Raw genomic sequence first — 16326 nt, forward strand, 5'->3', positions numbered from 1 at the left:
CTTGTGGTGCTGTCTGGATTTTCTCATCAGGAATTAAAATGCACGAAAATATGAAACTTTTTTTTTATGGGTACACATACACTATATGGCCAAAGGATTGTGGACTCCTGACCTTCAAATTCATATGTGAGCCTTCCCTAAACTGTTGCCACAAAGTTAGAAGTACTGTCTAGGATGTATGCTGTAGCATTACAGTTTCCCTTCACTGTAACTAAGAGGCCCAAACCTGTCCAGCGTGATAATACCCCTGTGCACAAAGTGAGCTCAATGAATCATGGTTTGCTAAGGTTGTTGTGGAAGAACGAGTGTCCTGCACAGAGCCCTGACCTCAACCCCACTGTACACTTTTGGGATGAACTGGAACATGTCATCACCTGACATCACTAATGCTCTTGTGGCTGAATGGGCAAATGCCCACAACCATGCTTCAAAATCTAGTGAAAAGCCTTCCCAGAAGAGTGGAGATTTTTTTTTTATTATAACAGACTAAATCTGAAATGGGATGTTCAGCAAGCACATATGAGTCCACAAACCTTTGGCCATATGGTGTACGTGAACATTTATCATACTCTGATGTGTCCCTACGGCAAACATTTTTTTAAAATATATATCATTTTAGCCAGGTTCACAGTTAGTTTATCACAGCATTGTCTATAAAACTCTTGTTATAAATTAGGACACATGAGTTTATATTGAGTTTATTCCCTGTTCATATTTACATCACTGCTATATAATCACATCAATGTATCATGGATTTACAGAAAATTATGGCATGTTTCTCTCTTTGTAATGCCAGTTTAATCAGCCTCTATGCTTCCGTTTTTGCTTCTAAAGGGCTTCAGTTCCAATGTAGGTGATGTAAATCATATCAACAAAATTTTAAAAGACTTCAAAAGCATCCATCATTCTAGGGAGCTGGTAAAGCTGGTGTGGATTTAAATGATGGTTAAAATAGAAGCATGAGACATGGAGGATACAATGAAAAAGGAACTTTGTTGGCACAAATTGGCCTTTTCTTTTTCTTCTGTGCCCTGTCATTCCTGTCCCTGCACTTTCTAAAACAAAGTTACACCCACATAGGTTTATGTGAAGCTTTTAGTATACCAGAATAAGAAATGGAAAATCTCCTGCCTCTGAGGAGACACATAGCTGAGAAGCAGCTGTGGTTCATCCTGCAGTGGGCTAAACATTTGGCTCTCAGTGAGGTGCATCTGCAGCACTACTTATATAACCTAACATTTTAATTTTACATTCTATGCTTCCTTTCTTCAAATCTATTCTTCAAATTCTTCAAATAATAATAATTTTTCAACGCAACACAGAAATGCTTTCAAATCTGCACACTGAACCAACGGACACCTTCGGTGATGGTTTATATTAAAGATTCAGTATTCATGACTGCAAAGCATGCCCAAGATTCAGTGCTTTTCTAGAACATATTGTATCTGTGTCTATAGTTCACACGCAAAGGCTGTATGCACATCTATATATGGTAATATACAGTTTCTGTCGCCAATCTAATAACCTATTTAACTACAATGAACTTTAAATCTTCACTTTCTCTATTGGTGTGAATATAAATCTCTCACTTAGTGCTGTTGGGTTTAGTTACATAATCTTGTTCCCTGTGTCCATCCTCCACTACAGAGATGCATGTTTTGCCTGCTGTCCTGTGAACAGTGCAGTAATAAGAAACATGCCTTATTAAAACAGCAGGGCCACTCTTAATTATCAGCTGAAACTGGAGCCTCCTGAATTATGCTGTACTTTAAAGCTTAGGCCTGACATTTATAAAGTTCTGCTTTACGCACTGCAATGTTCCATTATTTCTTTCAATACATTCTAGGGTTTGAGGTACCTCCGAGAAAAATGAACATTGTGACATTTACTGTCAGGATCGGTGGCATTTACTTTTTCCTCTGCTGAAGCCTGGGAAATTGTAGTGCCAGTAATTTATTGCCTGTGAGGGTACTGGGGAACTCACTAGTTAAATGGGTATTTAGTTAGTTTTGTCTTTGTTTTATCATATATGTTTAGTGTATATAATTTTATATGACTTTATATTACTTATGTTTCTGTCGTATATATATATATATATATATATATATATATATATATATATATATATATATATATATATGTACATATACAGTACTGTGCAAAAGTCTTAGGCACCCTATTTTTTTTTTATTTTGCTGCAAAAATAAGAAGCAAATGTGACAGTCAAAGTCTCCAGAAGAACTGTGGCTGCTTCTGCAAGATGCTCAGTAACACTTACAGCTCATTTCCTTATAAAACTGCACACATTGTACCTGAGACGACTATTTTTTTTAAAGCAAAGGATCGTCACACCAAATATTGACTTTGTTTCATTTATTACTGTTTACTGCTCTTTATAGTATTTTTTTTTAAATGTAGAAACATTTAGTTTCATTATTTTTGAAGGCATCTTTGCTCTACAGCATTTCTTTGCATGTGCCTAAGACTTTTGCACAATACTGTATGTATATATATATATATATATATATATATATATATATATATATATATATATATATATATATGGGTATAGCCACAATTTCCTCAAAGACCTAATATTATCTCATTATGTAATAACTGGCATTTGACAAAATGTTTGGATTGATCCTGTAAATTTAGCATGTCCCTACTTATGGCCACTTTTAAACAAGACTAAAACTCGGGAAGAGTGACAAAGTGAAAATTATGCTTTGTCAAATTTCATCTTCCACTTTTTCACACAGATCCGTCAAAAGAGACCTTTTTAGATGCACTGATCTTCATGGTATTCAAGGCGACAAGATGCAAATAGGGCAGGATCTAATCAATGATGATGCCTGGGATCTGAGCGTACCTCATAATGAAATATTTAAGTATGCACTGTAAAACAACTCTGAGGTCTGAGGGTCAGTATGAACACTATTGGCTTTTCCTATAACTCTGTTCATATAAAATGTAATAAAATTGCATTTGTTCATTATATTTGCTACAGATTTTGCATGAAATTGGGTTGGAGGAGGAGCAAACTGCTTCATCCACCTCAAAATGGATGGTATTTGTTCTTTCATACTTTCACACAAGGTTATCACGGTTTAGATTCGGTTTAGATTCAGGTGTAGAAATTTCTGGTGATCCTAGATTAGTGTAAATGGTAAAATATGAGCTGAATGCAAAAACTGTTCTTATTGTAAACCCTGAGAAAAATTCTTCCCAACCACTGCTTATATAACAGTCTGACTCAGAAGAGGCAGGGCTGTATCTCATTCATGTTTAACTTCAAGATTATCTCCCATTTCCTCAAGCAAGCTGTTCAGTGATGTAATGATGGTCACGATGAGTAGATGAGTAAGAGCACAGTGAGTAAGAGCGAACAGGCCTTGTGCCCAGTGTTCCTGGAGAAAACTTTAGTTCCACTGAGACCCTGACCAGGATAAATGGGGTTACTGAAGAAAATGAATGAATGAATGACAAGCAAATGGAGATAGGTAGCACACATTTATATCCATATATAACAACCCAAATATAACTGAAAAGCCTCAGTGCCACACATTAAAATACATCTGTAAGAAATATCAGTAGAAGTTTATTAAATAGTATTTTTTTTAATACATTTACAAATGTATTTCTCAGATACACTCTCAGCCTTTCCTGGAGCACTGAGATACGTCTTGAATTGACGTCAGTCTTCAAGTTGGTGACATTTTTACAGCAAGATGCCCTTTTTTGGATGAAGTCAGGAGAACAAGGCAAAGTAAGGGAGTGAGAGTGTAACGTGATGATTCCAAGTACTTCGCTAGAGGAATATTTCCCCTCTAAAAGGAGGAGTGGAATGTGTGCTGGCTGTTCCCTATCGATAACAAGACAAGTGAGACAAGGGGAGGAGAGCATACTGTAATTCATCATTTGTCTTTTACCGAGCTGTCTCCAAACTTCCATGAGACCAGACTAGCTATTTTCCCTGTGATCACTTCATCTCTGTATGTCCATGACCACCCACTTTATTAGGCTAAATGGATTATACAAATTACTAGATTTATACAAATACTGTTTAATGCTGTCAATGCTGTATTTTCAAATATGGTGTGAAGGTCTTCATAACTTCCAAGGGTTTCAAAAATTAGACATCCAAGACACCCTTACAAAAAAAAACCCTACTTAATTTTAGTGGTTTCACAATGCTTTTTTTTTTTTTTTTTCACATGAAGTTCTTTAGAAGGAGTGACTTTACAGTCTACAGTCCACAGTCCTCCCCCACAGTCCTCCCCCACAGTCCTCCCCAAGAGGGCAGCACAGCGCTGTCTAGAATCTTAAAGCTCTTGTTCTGTTACTGAAAATAAATCATTAAATAAAAAATAATGCTAATAACCAACAATTTGGCAAGAAGCCAGCACATGTTGATTCTGCACTGAGAGGAGGGAAGGTGCTAACTGACATTTACCCTGAAGCGAAAACAAGTTATAACATGAACAACTTTGAAACTTTTTTGAAACTCAAGTAATCTTTTTGGCTCAAGGCATATTACCAACTTCAGGTCATATTTATGGATGATACAAGACAGTTTACCATGTTGTTTCCCATTAGTTTCAGGATGATTTATAAATTCATATAATGTTTCACATTGTGTCAAGCTTAGTGTGCAGTAAACTGACACTGGTACCAATTATAATTCAATATTCAATATTCAGTTGCACTATACGTGCATGGGGTAGAAATGTCATATAAATGCACTTTGGACTTAGATGTTTAGAAATTCACATACTATTTTAATTACACTAATTTATTTCCACACAATCCACCGGTTTAGTGCTATGTTCAGTAGTTCTGTAGAATATATTTGCTGAACTTTTTGTACATTGTACTCAATCATTACAATTACAAAATACCCAAGAAATGGCAAAAGGGAGCTAAGTACAGGGTTTGCCAGTGATGTTACCTTGCTTTCAGTGTCCTCTCCTCTTTAATCTAGAACATAGATGCAAATATTGGAAAAACGTCCTGCCATTTATTTGCATTTAAACAAATTGGTGATGGTCATTTCAAAAGCTGCCTACTCATTCCGCTTTGATGGAAAAGTAGCATTTAGTCTTAAGATCTGATGTCTATGGTACAATGACCAAATTCTGTTCAAGTTTTGAAGTAGACACTGCCATTTTGTTGGAATAGTGACTTGGCCTTCCAATTACTCTCAACGCAACTAAACTTGAACTGCATCATGGAAGCTGGTAAGCTGAATAACCTACAATAACACTTGTCAATGAGCTAAAACTATACTTCTGCTTGAGAGGTTGTGTTTTGATGCAGTCTATAGCTGAGTTATAGTGTCAGTTGGTCCATAAATAGTACTGAAACTGTATCTCTTACATAGTATTGTCCTTACAATTGTACTTCCTTGGTCTTTATTATTTCACAGTACTAGACTGCCATTTTGAAGATTCTAAAGTTAACAAAATTAGTATAGCCAACAAAAGCTAATCTAGAGCTCAGAAAACAGTGCTTGGCTTAATCGAGAACTTAACTTTAATCACTTTGAGGCAGGGGAGGCACTAAAACTCATCATAACCTCTTCAGTTCATTCATAAATCTGTGGTCTTTTACATAATACTACTATGCTTTTTGCATGCAATTTCCTATCTCAGGGCATTTTAAATTGCAAATATGGCATCTGTTAACAGGGATATGTGCTACCCAGGAATGTTATTAATACTACAAACTCAGAAAAATAGAAAAATTCATGTAAGAATTGTAATGAATGTAGTTAATAACTCATCCCACCAGCTGATCTGTTCTTGTCTTTTATTTTTAAATGTTACTCAGATGATGCATCCGTTGAGGTATCTATGAGTCATCTATGGTATTACATAGTCCTAGATTTAATATGAGCTCACTGATTTAATATTTCTCACTGATCAAAACTTGCCTAAAGTTCAGTGACAGAGAAACCTCTGGAGACACAGTACACATACTATTATCAGAATGTTACCTGTGAAATCTCAAGCAAAAGCATGCCTATGATTCACATAAGAATCATCTCCAGATATCTCTCCAGATATCATTTTCAGACCAGCAATTCATGAAACTCTGATCGAAGAGTTTTGTCAGCATTTTTACAGAAACTACATTTAGGTTTCTGCAAGCATAGCATACAGTAAAAGGACTTAAATGTTCATATTTATTATGCAGTTTAATTACTTTTTGGACTTTTTTGGACATTTGTTTACTCAAATGTAGTGAATACAAAATGGGATATTTTTTTGTATTGGTTGCCACAATAGCAAATCTTTAATTCTGAGGGGAAAGGGCTTTTTAAAAAAGTATTTATGAGGCTTTAATGGGGGATAAACCTTTATGAGTATAGATTTTGTGATAAGGACTGAAATGAAATGGGGGACCTATTTGTTACTTAATTGTCTTTTGAAGAATTAATCTTTTGTCACATAATGTTTATTTTACTGTGCCAAGGCATTTAGTGTTGTGATGCCTTTGCTTTTCCTAGAGTATTCCAAGCGAGTGTATCAGGGAGTCAGAGTCAAGCATACTGTCAAGGACCTTCTGGCTGAAAAGAGATCACGACAAACCAGTGGACCACGTTTTGGTGTAAGTTTAACATCTAATATGCGTGGCCATTAAGCTAAACTGAAATTCAGTCTGTTTCACAGTTCCCATGTAATTTCTTCTTTATTGCATGCAAACAGTCAGTTAAAACAGTTGGTATGGCTATCTGGTAACATTATGCATGGCTTTGCACTTTTATTTGCCCACGGGATTATCGTTGTATTTTAATGATTCTTGAGTCTTTGGTCTTAGGTATAGGCCTTTTTCAATCTGGCTCTTTTCTCCATCCCGTGTGGTAATGTAAAGCCCATCAGCAAATACCAAAACATAAGCAATAACTAGCTAAAAGGAACACGGCAATCACATGTGCATTCACAATGAAGGCAGCAACAATAACTAACAATGGAAATGGTCACGAACACCATGCCACAGCAAGTTAAGCTGCCGTTTTGGTCTGTGGTCTGCCTATGCAAAGTCAAAGTCTCGCACACCTGCCCAGTAATATTGTTCTTCCTGTAGACCACAGACAAGTCTGCCATTGTTGTCCCAGACAGACTAGAATAAGGCTTTTAGACATCTTGCTGCACTAGCAATGCCAGCCTTTCATGGTTAAGTCCTCACTATTGTTTCTCAGGGGAGGCGCTTCTGTTTGCATTGCCATCTTAACTTTGGATTCATTCACGCAGTATAAGAAAAGAAAGCCAAACTACAAGCACACAAAAAGCAGGTTACTTTATGCACAGTAGCACACGGCACGGCAGCACACGCCTCATTCACAGGCATGAATAAATATCTGTCCACTGATTTTTTTTAATGTTAAAGGCACAAAATGTGGCCTGTAGGAAGGATATCAGCAAAAAGTAAACTTTTTTTGCAAATTTGATGTTTCAAAATTCTAGGTCACTCTTTCCTTAAGTAAATAGCAATCCTTAATGCAAGCTATTACATTTTAGTAAGTTTATGTAGTACTGTTGAGGATCATCACTTAGCAATTGTAAAAAATGCTAGTGAGACGAATTTGTCAGAAAGATCAGTCTTATTCTGATATCACTGGTAATCCGTCATTTATATGCTTTGTATGTTATTTAATGATTAAAATGCACTCATCCTTTCAAATTCTGTACAAAAAGAGAAAAAAAGCTAGCTGCAAATATTTGTAAATATACAAGTTTCATTGTTGTCATAGAAATAAAACAATGCCTGAAAAGAAAAAAAAAAGTAAATTGAGCAAATCCAAGGCAACACAAAAGTGGTCTGAGTTTCAGCTGGCTTTTGTTAAGTTTGTGGCTAAAAAGGAGAGACAGACTATCTACAGGGGTAAACAAACTTTCAGGTCTAAACTTGACACACGGCAAAGGGAGGCACTTGCCACACTTGCTGTCTGAATATAATAGCAACAGTAGAAGAGTTAAATAGTTAGCTCTCTTATAGTGTAATCCATGCTGAGCATGAGCCTAAGCTTTTCATAACTGTGTACTCTAAATGAAACTTTTGGGTAATGGACTTGATACTGCCTAATTATTAATTCATGTATTTTTCTGTAACATAACGAAAACACTTCTTTATTATGAACAGTTTCATTGTGATGATCGGTTATTTGAAATATACAGTCCTGTGCAAATGTCTTAGGCACATGTAAAGAAATGCTGTAAAAAATAATGAAATTAAACATTTTCTACATTAAAAATCTTCTTTAAAGAGCAGTGAACAGCACTTAACTGAGCAAAATATTTGGTATTTTAAAATCACATCAATAGTCCCAGGTACACCTTGTAAAGCTTTATAAGCAAATAGGTTTTTCTAAGCATCTTGGAGAATCAGCCGCAGATCATGTGGTGACTTTTGACTGTCACACTTGTTCTTTCAGGTAAACCCTGGCAGCCAGCATTCATTTTTTTTTGTCTGAACAGTGGTCTATTATGCAATATGTTACTTTCTTTAATGACATACAAACATTTTTCTGCAAAAAAAAAAAATAATAATGAAGATGTCATCTAATATACATCTAAAAATGAAATTGGGTGCCTAGGATCTTTGCACAGCACTGTATGTCAATTTTTTTTATATGCTTATAGTTAAAAAAACTAATCAGAAAATGTAAAAATAATAAGTAGTATTTATCTACTTAAAAAAATGTAATAAAATGTAATAAAAAAGAGGATAGAAAGAACCTTTACAGAAGAATCTCAGTAAATTCAATTCGGTTCATTTTGAATTAATATAGAGCATTAAATAATGGACATTGTCACAAAGCGGATTTACAGAAATCCGGATAAAATGTAAATTAAAATTTTAAATTGATCCCTAATGAGCAAGCCAGAGGGAACAGTAGCAAGGAAAAACTCCCTGAGAAAACAAGAGGAAGAAAGCTTGAGCAGGATCAGACTCAGAGGGAACCCATGCTAGGGGTGACACCAGATAGCATGACTATAAATAAGTTCTCTATAACTGTATACTATAGTCAAATAGAGTGTTAACAGGAACCTGAGTATGAGCATCATTAGAGTGGAGAGGAAACCTTGAGAGGAACCAGAATCAAAAGGAAATCCATCCTCTTCTGAGTGACACGGGATAGATACATTCTGGAATTATAAATCATTACATTATACAACTGTAGAAGAATAAAGGCAAACGGTACTAAGTGTGTTGAAAGGATACTGAGTGTGAGTATTGTGAATAAGAGCCCTAGGATAAGCACAGAGCAGGCTTTGTGAAAGCTTTTGACTGTATCCAAGTTAGATTATCCACTGGACAAGGGTGAGACTTGGACATAAATTGTTTTGGGGAAGTGCAAATCTTTAGGGTATCCATGTGAGACCATTTACAGCAACAGAAAGTGAGTTAAGCTCTGAGGATCAAATATTAAATACTACTTTGCTTAATAAGAGAAACAGAGATGGTTACTTTGTCAGGTCACTTCAGCTCTCCTGTGCATGAGCAATGGCAAATGCCTCCATGGCTCTGTTTGGAAAGAGCATTTGCATTTCATGTTTTTTTCCCCTTCTCACCACACTAGTATGGTGTATTGGCTGTTAGCACATTTGTGCTGCAAGGTGTGTGTGCACTATGAACTACGATGTCTTGTGGACCATGTACTATCTACTGGACTGTACATATACTCAAGCAAATCTATTTTGCATATGTATATATATATATATATATGTGTGTGTGTGTGTGTGTGTGTGTGTGTGTGTGTGTATTGCTCTGTTGCTGCTCTCACTCTTTTGCTTCTGTATCTGGGCATCCATTGAAACTTCACAATGGACCTGTCTCAGTGTACTAATGGACAGCTTGAGATGTGGAAGACAAATCTTTTTATCTGTATTTTGTGAAAATTTATTAAAAATATCCAAACAGCCATCTCATGCAGTCAGAATTAACACAAGCAAATCCATAGCTCAAGATCTAAATCACAGGCAAACTAAGACATGGATACTAAACAAGGATAAAGATAACAAGGCTAAGCATCTCTGGGTTTGCACATGCAAAAACAAACAAACAAACAAAAAAAAACGCAAATAAGGAATTTAGTGTAAGGCGGTATTTTGGAACCCTGAGAAGACCTCACACACATATGTAAGTATTGTATATTGAAAAACAATTGAATAAATAATACTATATTTTGTATTCTTAAGAATGCTGGATGTTACAGTCTCCATGACATGACTATGTCGGCATAATGACGCTTCGCCTCACACACTCGCGAGTCCTGTAATATTGATGGTACTTTGAGCTGTAAACCCTGCTGGTTTCTGTACCTCTGTTTAACTCAGAATGGCCTCAGGTGGTGACTGACACAGCTTGCACAGGTGCAGAGATCTTTTTAAATGCTTTACCTGGGCTCACCTTACCTGTTATTGAGCTCTCAGTGGTGCTTGGCCGGCTCAGGTGCAAAATACATTTGATTTTAGGTTTGCACCTGAATCCAGTTACACTAATAATAGCTCAGATGTCATTAGTCAAGTTGTTATACTGGAGATGGTACTTCTTTCTTATAAAAGTTGTGTATATGACAAGCACTGTTTCCAACTAACCGTGAAACTGCTAGTGCACTTTATTTAATGTACACAGTTTGTCTTCTCTCTGCATGTGAAATCTTTATCTTGTGAATGATAATAATTGCTCATATTGATAGTTGGAGGGTTTTTCAATTTCCAGTAGTCAATTGATGATTAGAATAATGTCATGGTGATTTGAATGCTCTATTTAATCACACTGTTCTGGGCTTCATTTACACATTGCAGTGTCTATTATATCAACATGTGTCCAATAGTCCAATAGTCCTCAGAGGGGAATGTTCTGTTTTTGTATAAAGCCTTATTGCTTAAGGGCCTGCCACTCATGTGAATTGTATGACTTGTATTGTGAAGGCTGAGCCGGATATGTGGGGGAGGGACAACCTCTGCTAAGTAAACATAAGGCGGTTTAGAGAGGTTTATGCTCACTGATTTATTATTTTTTTTACGCAGTAGGGCCTCATTAAAGTTTTTTTTGTGTGTTTGTGCAAAGATCTTGAGGAAACCTCATTAAAAATAAATTGAGATATATGGAACACATGAAAAAAACACATGAGAAAAATATAAGATGACAAACATTTCTCTTATATTTTATTGTTAGTAAAAGGTCACCAACTTTAAATATTTTATTTGTATTTATGACCTAAGAGTAATTATTTAAGGTTAATTATGTTAATGTTCCTTAAGCTATTTATCTTGATTTTCAGAGTTAACATAACAAAGGTGCAATAGGGCGGATCTGATCTATTTTTAAATATTTATAAAATTCCAGTAACAGGAAAAATCAGTGAATGTGCTTGTAATGTAACCTAATAGAAGCAGTACACACTTATTAAGGTAAAATCTAGAACCTTTAAGGGTTCTTTAGTTGTCCCTCTGTAGGAACACTTGATAGTTCTATGTAGAACCCTACAACAAAGTGTTTCCCATAAGAATAGGTTCCAAACTAGAATCTTTTTATGAAGCTATGGACCTTAATATACTACAAAAAAAAAAAAAGAAAAAGAAAAAGTAAACAGGACCACAGAGTGATGCTATGTTTAATTATTACATCTAACATCTTTATCTAGTCTCTGCTTCCAGCTCGTCACTTTTTCCTCAAGCACCTTTCGGATACAGAGCTCAGCTCTTCGCACAGCAACCTGCTTTTCATACCCTGCCTTCAGAGATGCACTGAGCTGTAGATAGGCAACATGGGGAAGTCTTGTGATGGGCAAATGACATTCAAATCCAGGCCTCAAAATTTGCTTGCCCTCCAGCCAGGGTTACGTTGATATCGACTCTTTCACGTTTGTAATATGCAAATGATTGAGAACCTCCATCGTATCAGTTTTGTCTGCTGTGTGCTGCTTCATCCACTTTTGACATGTTAACATAATTTCCATGTGGACTTCATATGTTTACTTTTATGAGGTTTTTTTTGCAGATTTTTTTCTAACCTCTACATCACAGGTTGTATAACAAAACTAAAGGAAATAATAAATGAGAGCTGTGAAGTGTGACATTTAATATATAAATCTTTAACTGAGAGCCGACCATTTTCTGATGTATGGTAGGTTGTATTAAATATAAATATATATGATAAAAAAAATATATATATATATATATATATATATATATATATATATATGTGTGTGTGTGTGTGTGTGTGTGTGTGTGGTGTGTGTGTGTGTATACATAAAATGTTTTAACAATTAATTTGCAGTAATGTACAATGCCAAAAGAATGGACTGCTGATTTATATAAAAATAGTTATTTCAGCAAAAGTTGTCTAAATAATCTTTAAAAATGCATACAAATATTACAAAATATGTTATTTAAGACAAACTAAAAGAGGTAAGAAAGCGTGCCAAAAGAGACAAAGAGCAGCTAATAGACAAGTTCAATTATTTCACTTCACCAACATGTAAAATGATAATAGCTATCAAAACCACCATTCAAACTCAGTCTTATTCAAACGTAGCAGACTGCTCCACCCAAAGCACACCAACAACAATTACTGGGTAAAAAGAGAACGCTTCTATTCTAAACTAAAGGGACCTGAAGGCATTGAAAATTGTGCAAAACTAAACACATCAAGGGCCACACTTGCAATATCCTAATCCATGTCTCCAAAATAACTAGCAGATGAGTATTCCTAACTATAGAATTTACTTTTAGTCCCTAGTCTTCAAGATTACATGCCTATTTCTCTCAAAAATGCAGAGTTACAGGTATATTTCATTATAAATAAAGATACATAAGGATCTATGTCTTTATCCAGCCATATACATATGCCATATTATTTACATAAACAATACATTTAGAGATTTAGCTCTCTACTTCATCTCTGTTTTTAGGGGGTGTCTGCTCAGAGCCCACTCGTCCAAATGGCAGGTGAGATTGATTTTTTTTTAAATCATTACAGAAAAATTCCAATGTTTTCTTTAAACACAAAAGCTATTTCAACATGTTCCTTTTTTGTGAAATGTGTCCTTATATATATTATGCAAAATGTACCTTGCTTAGGGTTATCTTGCCCCATAGGGTTTATAATGATCATTTAAAACTGCAAAGAGAGTTTAACAAGAACACATGCTTATAATTTTAGTATACATTTATTTATTGACTTGACAAACTAGTTTGTAATATTAATGCAGAAAGCAATAACTGTTCATTTAAGTTAAAAAGAGAGAAATTAATTTTGGCTTGACATCAGAATATACAGTCAAACAAGTACTGACTTACATAAGTACTGACTAATTAAACATAGAGTTGTTTCTCGGCTAACGTTAGGGTTGTCTTATTAAACCAAATAACATGGACAAAGCAAAAAATACTCAATGTTGACAAAATTGTCAGATTTTGAACTGTCCCTAGATAGTGTCCCTAGAGAGCAATCATGCCCTAGTATTAGGTCTGCATGTCTGCACAGTGAGTCACTACCCACAACATTTGCAAAACAGTACAGTAGAACCAGGCAAGCTGTTCTTTCTCAGTCTTACAATGAAATGAGTGCCATTACTATTATTATTATTATTATTATTATTATTATTATTATTATTATTAGCTCTGTATTTATATAGCTTTTCTAGACTGGCTGTCACTATTATTACAATAAATCACAGTCTACTTAACAGGTGCAGGACTCATGTTCATTCACATTGTGTTCAGGTTCCCATACGCTGCCAGGATACTATAGCATGAGAAGGCCATTCTTTTCTGATGCTGAGTTTTGCTCTTCGAGCAAGCAGTTCTCAACAGACATCTACTCTTCAGCACTGACAGGGAAGTCCTTTTCCTGTGACACTACACCCATTTCTACCTACTCATCCCTAATAGATAGTTACTACCCAGAGTCTTTCAGTGACTACCGCAGTGCTGCTCACTCTGGCGGAGGAAGTTCTATCTTCTCATCCACTGCATTGGCCACTCGACTTCCCCCTTTTCCTGGAGATACCTCTCACTTTATGCTGGTAAGACTATTAGGGAGGTGTGGATTTTCTGATTGCTCAAAAAATGTGCAGCAATAAACGGACTACATTAAAATAATGACCATGGCAGCAACTTTCATTTGCATGTACAAAAAAAATCTCCTTTTTGTGCCAAATCACTACACTTTAGCATAAACTGATTTTCTTTTGCATCACTGTTTCATTATTCTATTCAGACTAAATATTAATATAGTCAAGTCAAATGAGTTTTTATTGTGATTCCTCTATAGACCTTGTATACTTTGGAACAAAATGTTGTTTCTCCAGGACCATGGTGCTGGTGATATATTGCTAATTTCTAATCCAATATTTTCTCATTTATGCACACTCTTTTAATTCTGTGTAAAACAATCGTTAATGTTCTTGGCCTCCTTAAAACAAAGATATGTTATCAGCCTGGTTCCACAGGCAAAACTGTCACGTTCATCTCTGATAAGATCACTGCCATCCTCCAGTCTGAGGATTAACACACAGCCAGGAATCTGAGACTTGTTTGTGTTTGTGTGTGCAGAGGGATTCCTGGGAGCAGGCCGGGATGGAGCCTGCAGAGGGGTTGTGCGGGAACGGTTTGGCTCCCGCACCCGTGGAGCCGTCCAGCCCCAGCCAGTACCGCTCGTCCTCCAGGAGCTCCAGCATGGGTTCGTCGCAGTTTTACTCCCTGCACACCCTGGATGATGTGCCATATCACTCTTCCTTCCAGCTGCCTTCCAGCTTCCCATGCCCAACATATAGTGAACATGTAGCCAAACTCCCAGCTCTGTCCACGGACGACATTGAGAATGCCCCCTCTGCCCTGAATGAAATGTTGCCATGGGTCAAAGAAGATGCCACTGGAGCCTGGTCACACTGTGAAATTAGAAGAACTTTCTGATGCAGAGCATTTGAATTGCAAACATGGCAAAGCTGGCTGAATATCGGAGAAACAAAGGACAGTCCATTTCAACTTTTCAAACATCAGGAGCTAAAACTAATTTTTGGTGGATCGGTTCCAAATAAAAGTGTTCAAACTTTAACACACATGAATATACTATTGGATCACTATTAAGGCATTTCTATTCAACAAAAACCAAACTCCTTAGAAAGGGGAAATATGGAACTCAAGAGGACAAGATGTCTTACTAAGATTACGCTGAATAGAGAAGAGACACAGGGCATTCCTTTTTAACTTTCTGTTTTAAAAATTGCATTTAATATAATATTCTATTTATATTTCACTGATATATTGCTAATCTATTATCAGAATGACTAGACAGTACTGCAATGTATCTTTTAAAGCAAAAAAAAAAAAAAAAAAAGTTTAATGAAATACATGCCACCTGCTCCATAAAGTGATGTGCTGTATATTGTATGTTTTAGATTCTTGTATGATTAGAAATATAAATAATTTTATATGAGTCTACTTTCAAAAGAGATTAATCCATGAGTTTGTGTTGATGTCATGACAAAAACATCTATGTGAGAAATAAACTGAAATGAGAAAATGGATATTTTCATAGAGCCTCTCCATTTTTATCCTGTTTACCTTTATTGCATTACCTTTAGTTTTCCATCAACATTTTCTTGGCCTTTTGGTTAGTCTGATTGTTAGCATACGTATATTAAACCTCTTAGGACTAACTGTAGGCTACTTTGTCAGTGTATAAAAGATTAGATAGAAAATGCTGTAATGTTTTCTTGGAAACAAAGCACATAAAGAAATGAGTGGAGTGTCCAAGTTTTGAACATGGTATGCCAAAGGAAACCAAAAACACACTTGGCAAAAAAAAGACTTGGCACTGATGGCACCTATACTTATGGATAGGACAAATCTGAATTTATAGAATATCTGATTTGTTCTTCTGTACAAAATGAACGGCCACATTCATTGGCATTTTTGTATTGACTTCATGGTTACTAAATGCTTCATAAATTCTGATACTTAAGCGCTTTGCACAAAATAACAACGCTACAATTGTTTCAATTGACAAGGCTAGATATGATTCATTAGGCTAGGGATTTGGCAGAAGTAATAGACCTCTCAGACCTTGCAATTTCTTTACTATACTACTTCATATCTGATTACTTTAGTATGCTAAAAAGTTAATGCTATAATATTTAATTGCTTTGTCTGATTAGTTAAATTAAACAATACAGGTTGAAAATGCACTCTGGTATTTTAAGGGTTTAGAGAAGTTGTTAGTGAAGAAAATTCTAAAAATCTTTCAAGAATTTTCATGAAAAAAAGAAAAAAGCATAAAGAGAGCAGCAGTAGAGTGCACTTGGTGCTA

General features: G+C 35.7%; 1 protein-coding gene across 1 annotated transcript; it reads left to right on the top strand.

Moving 5' to 3' along the window:
- Window positions 1-5090: 5090 nt before the first annotated feature.
- Window positions 5091-15901, top strand: si:ch211-213d14.1 (POU class 2 homeobox associating-factor 2). Its single transcript, XM_026924863.3, has 5 exons — window positions 5091-5240; window positions 6512-6612; window positions 12926-12962; window positions 13740-14041; window positions 14571-15901. The coding sequence occupies exons 1-5, from the start codon at window positions 5231-5233 to the stop codon at window positions 14928-14930; spliced, it is 810 nt and encodes a 269-aa protein (XP_026780664.3). The 5' UTR covers window positions 5091-5230; the 3' UTR covers window positions 14931-15901.
- The last annotated feature ends 425 nt before the right edge of the window (window positions 15902-16326 follow it).

Source organism: Pangasianodon hypophthalmus, chromosome 14 (assembly GCF_027358585.1).
Source record: "Pangasianodon hypophthalmus isolate fPanHyp1 chromosome 14, fPanHyp1.pri, whole genome shotgun sequence".
Lineage (NCBI taxonomy): Eukaryota > Metazoa > Chordata > Actinopteri > Siluriformes > Pangasiidae > Pangasianodon > Pangasianodon hypophthalmus.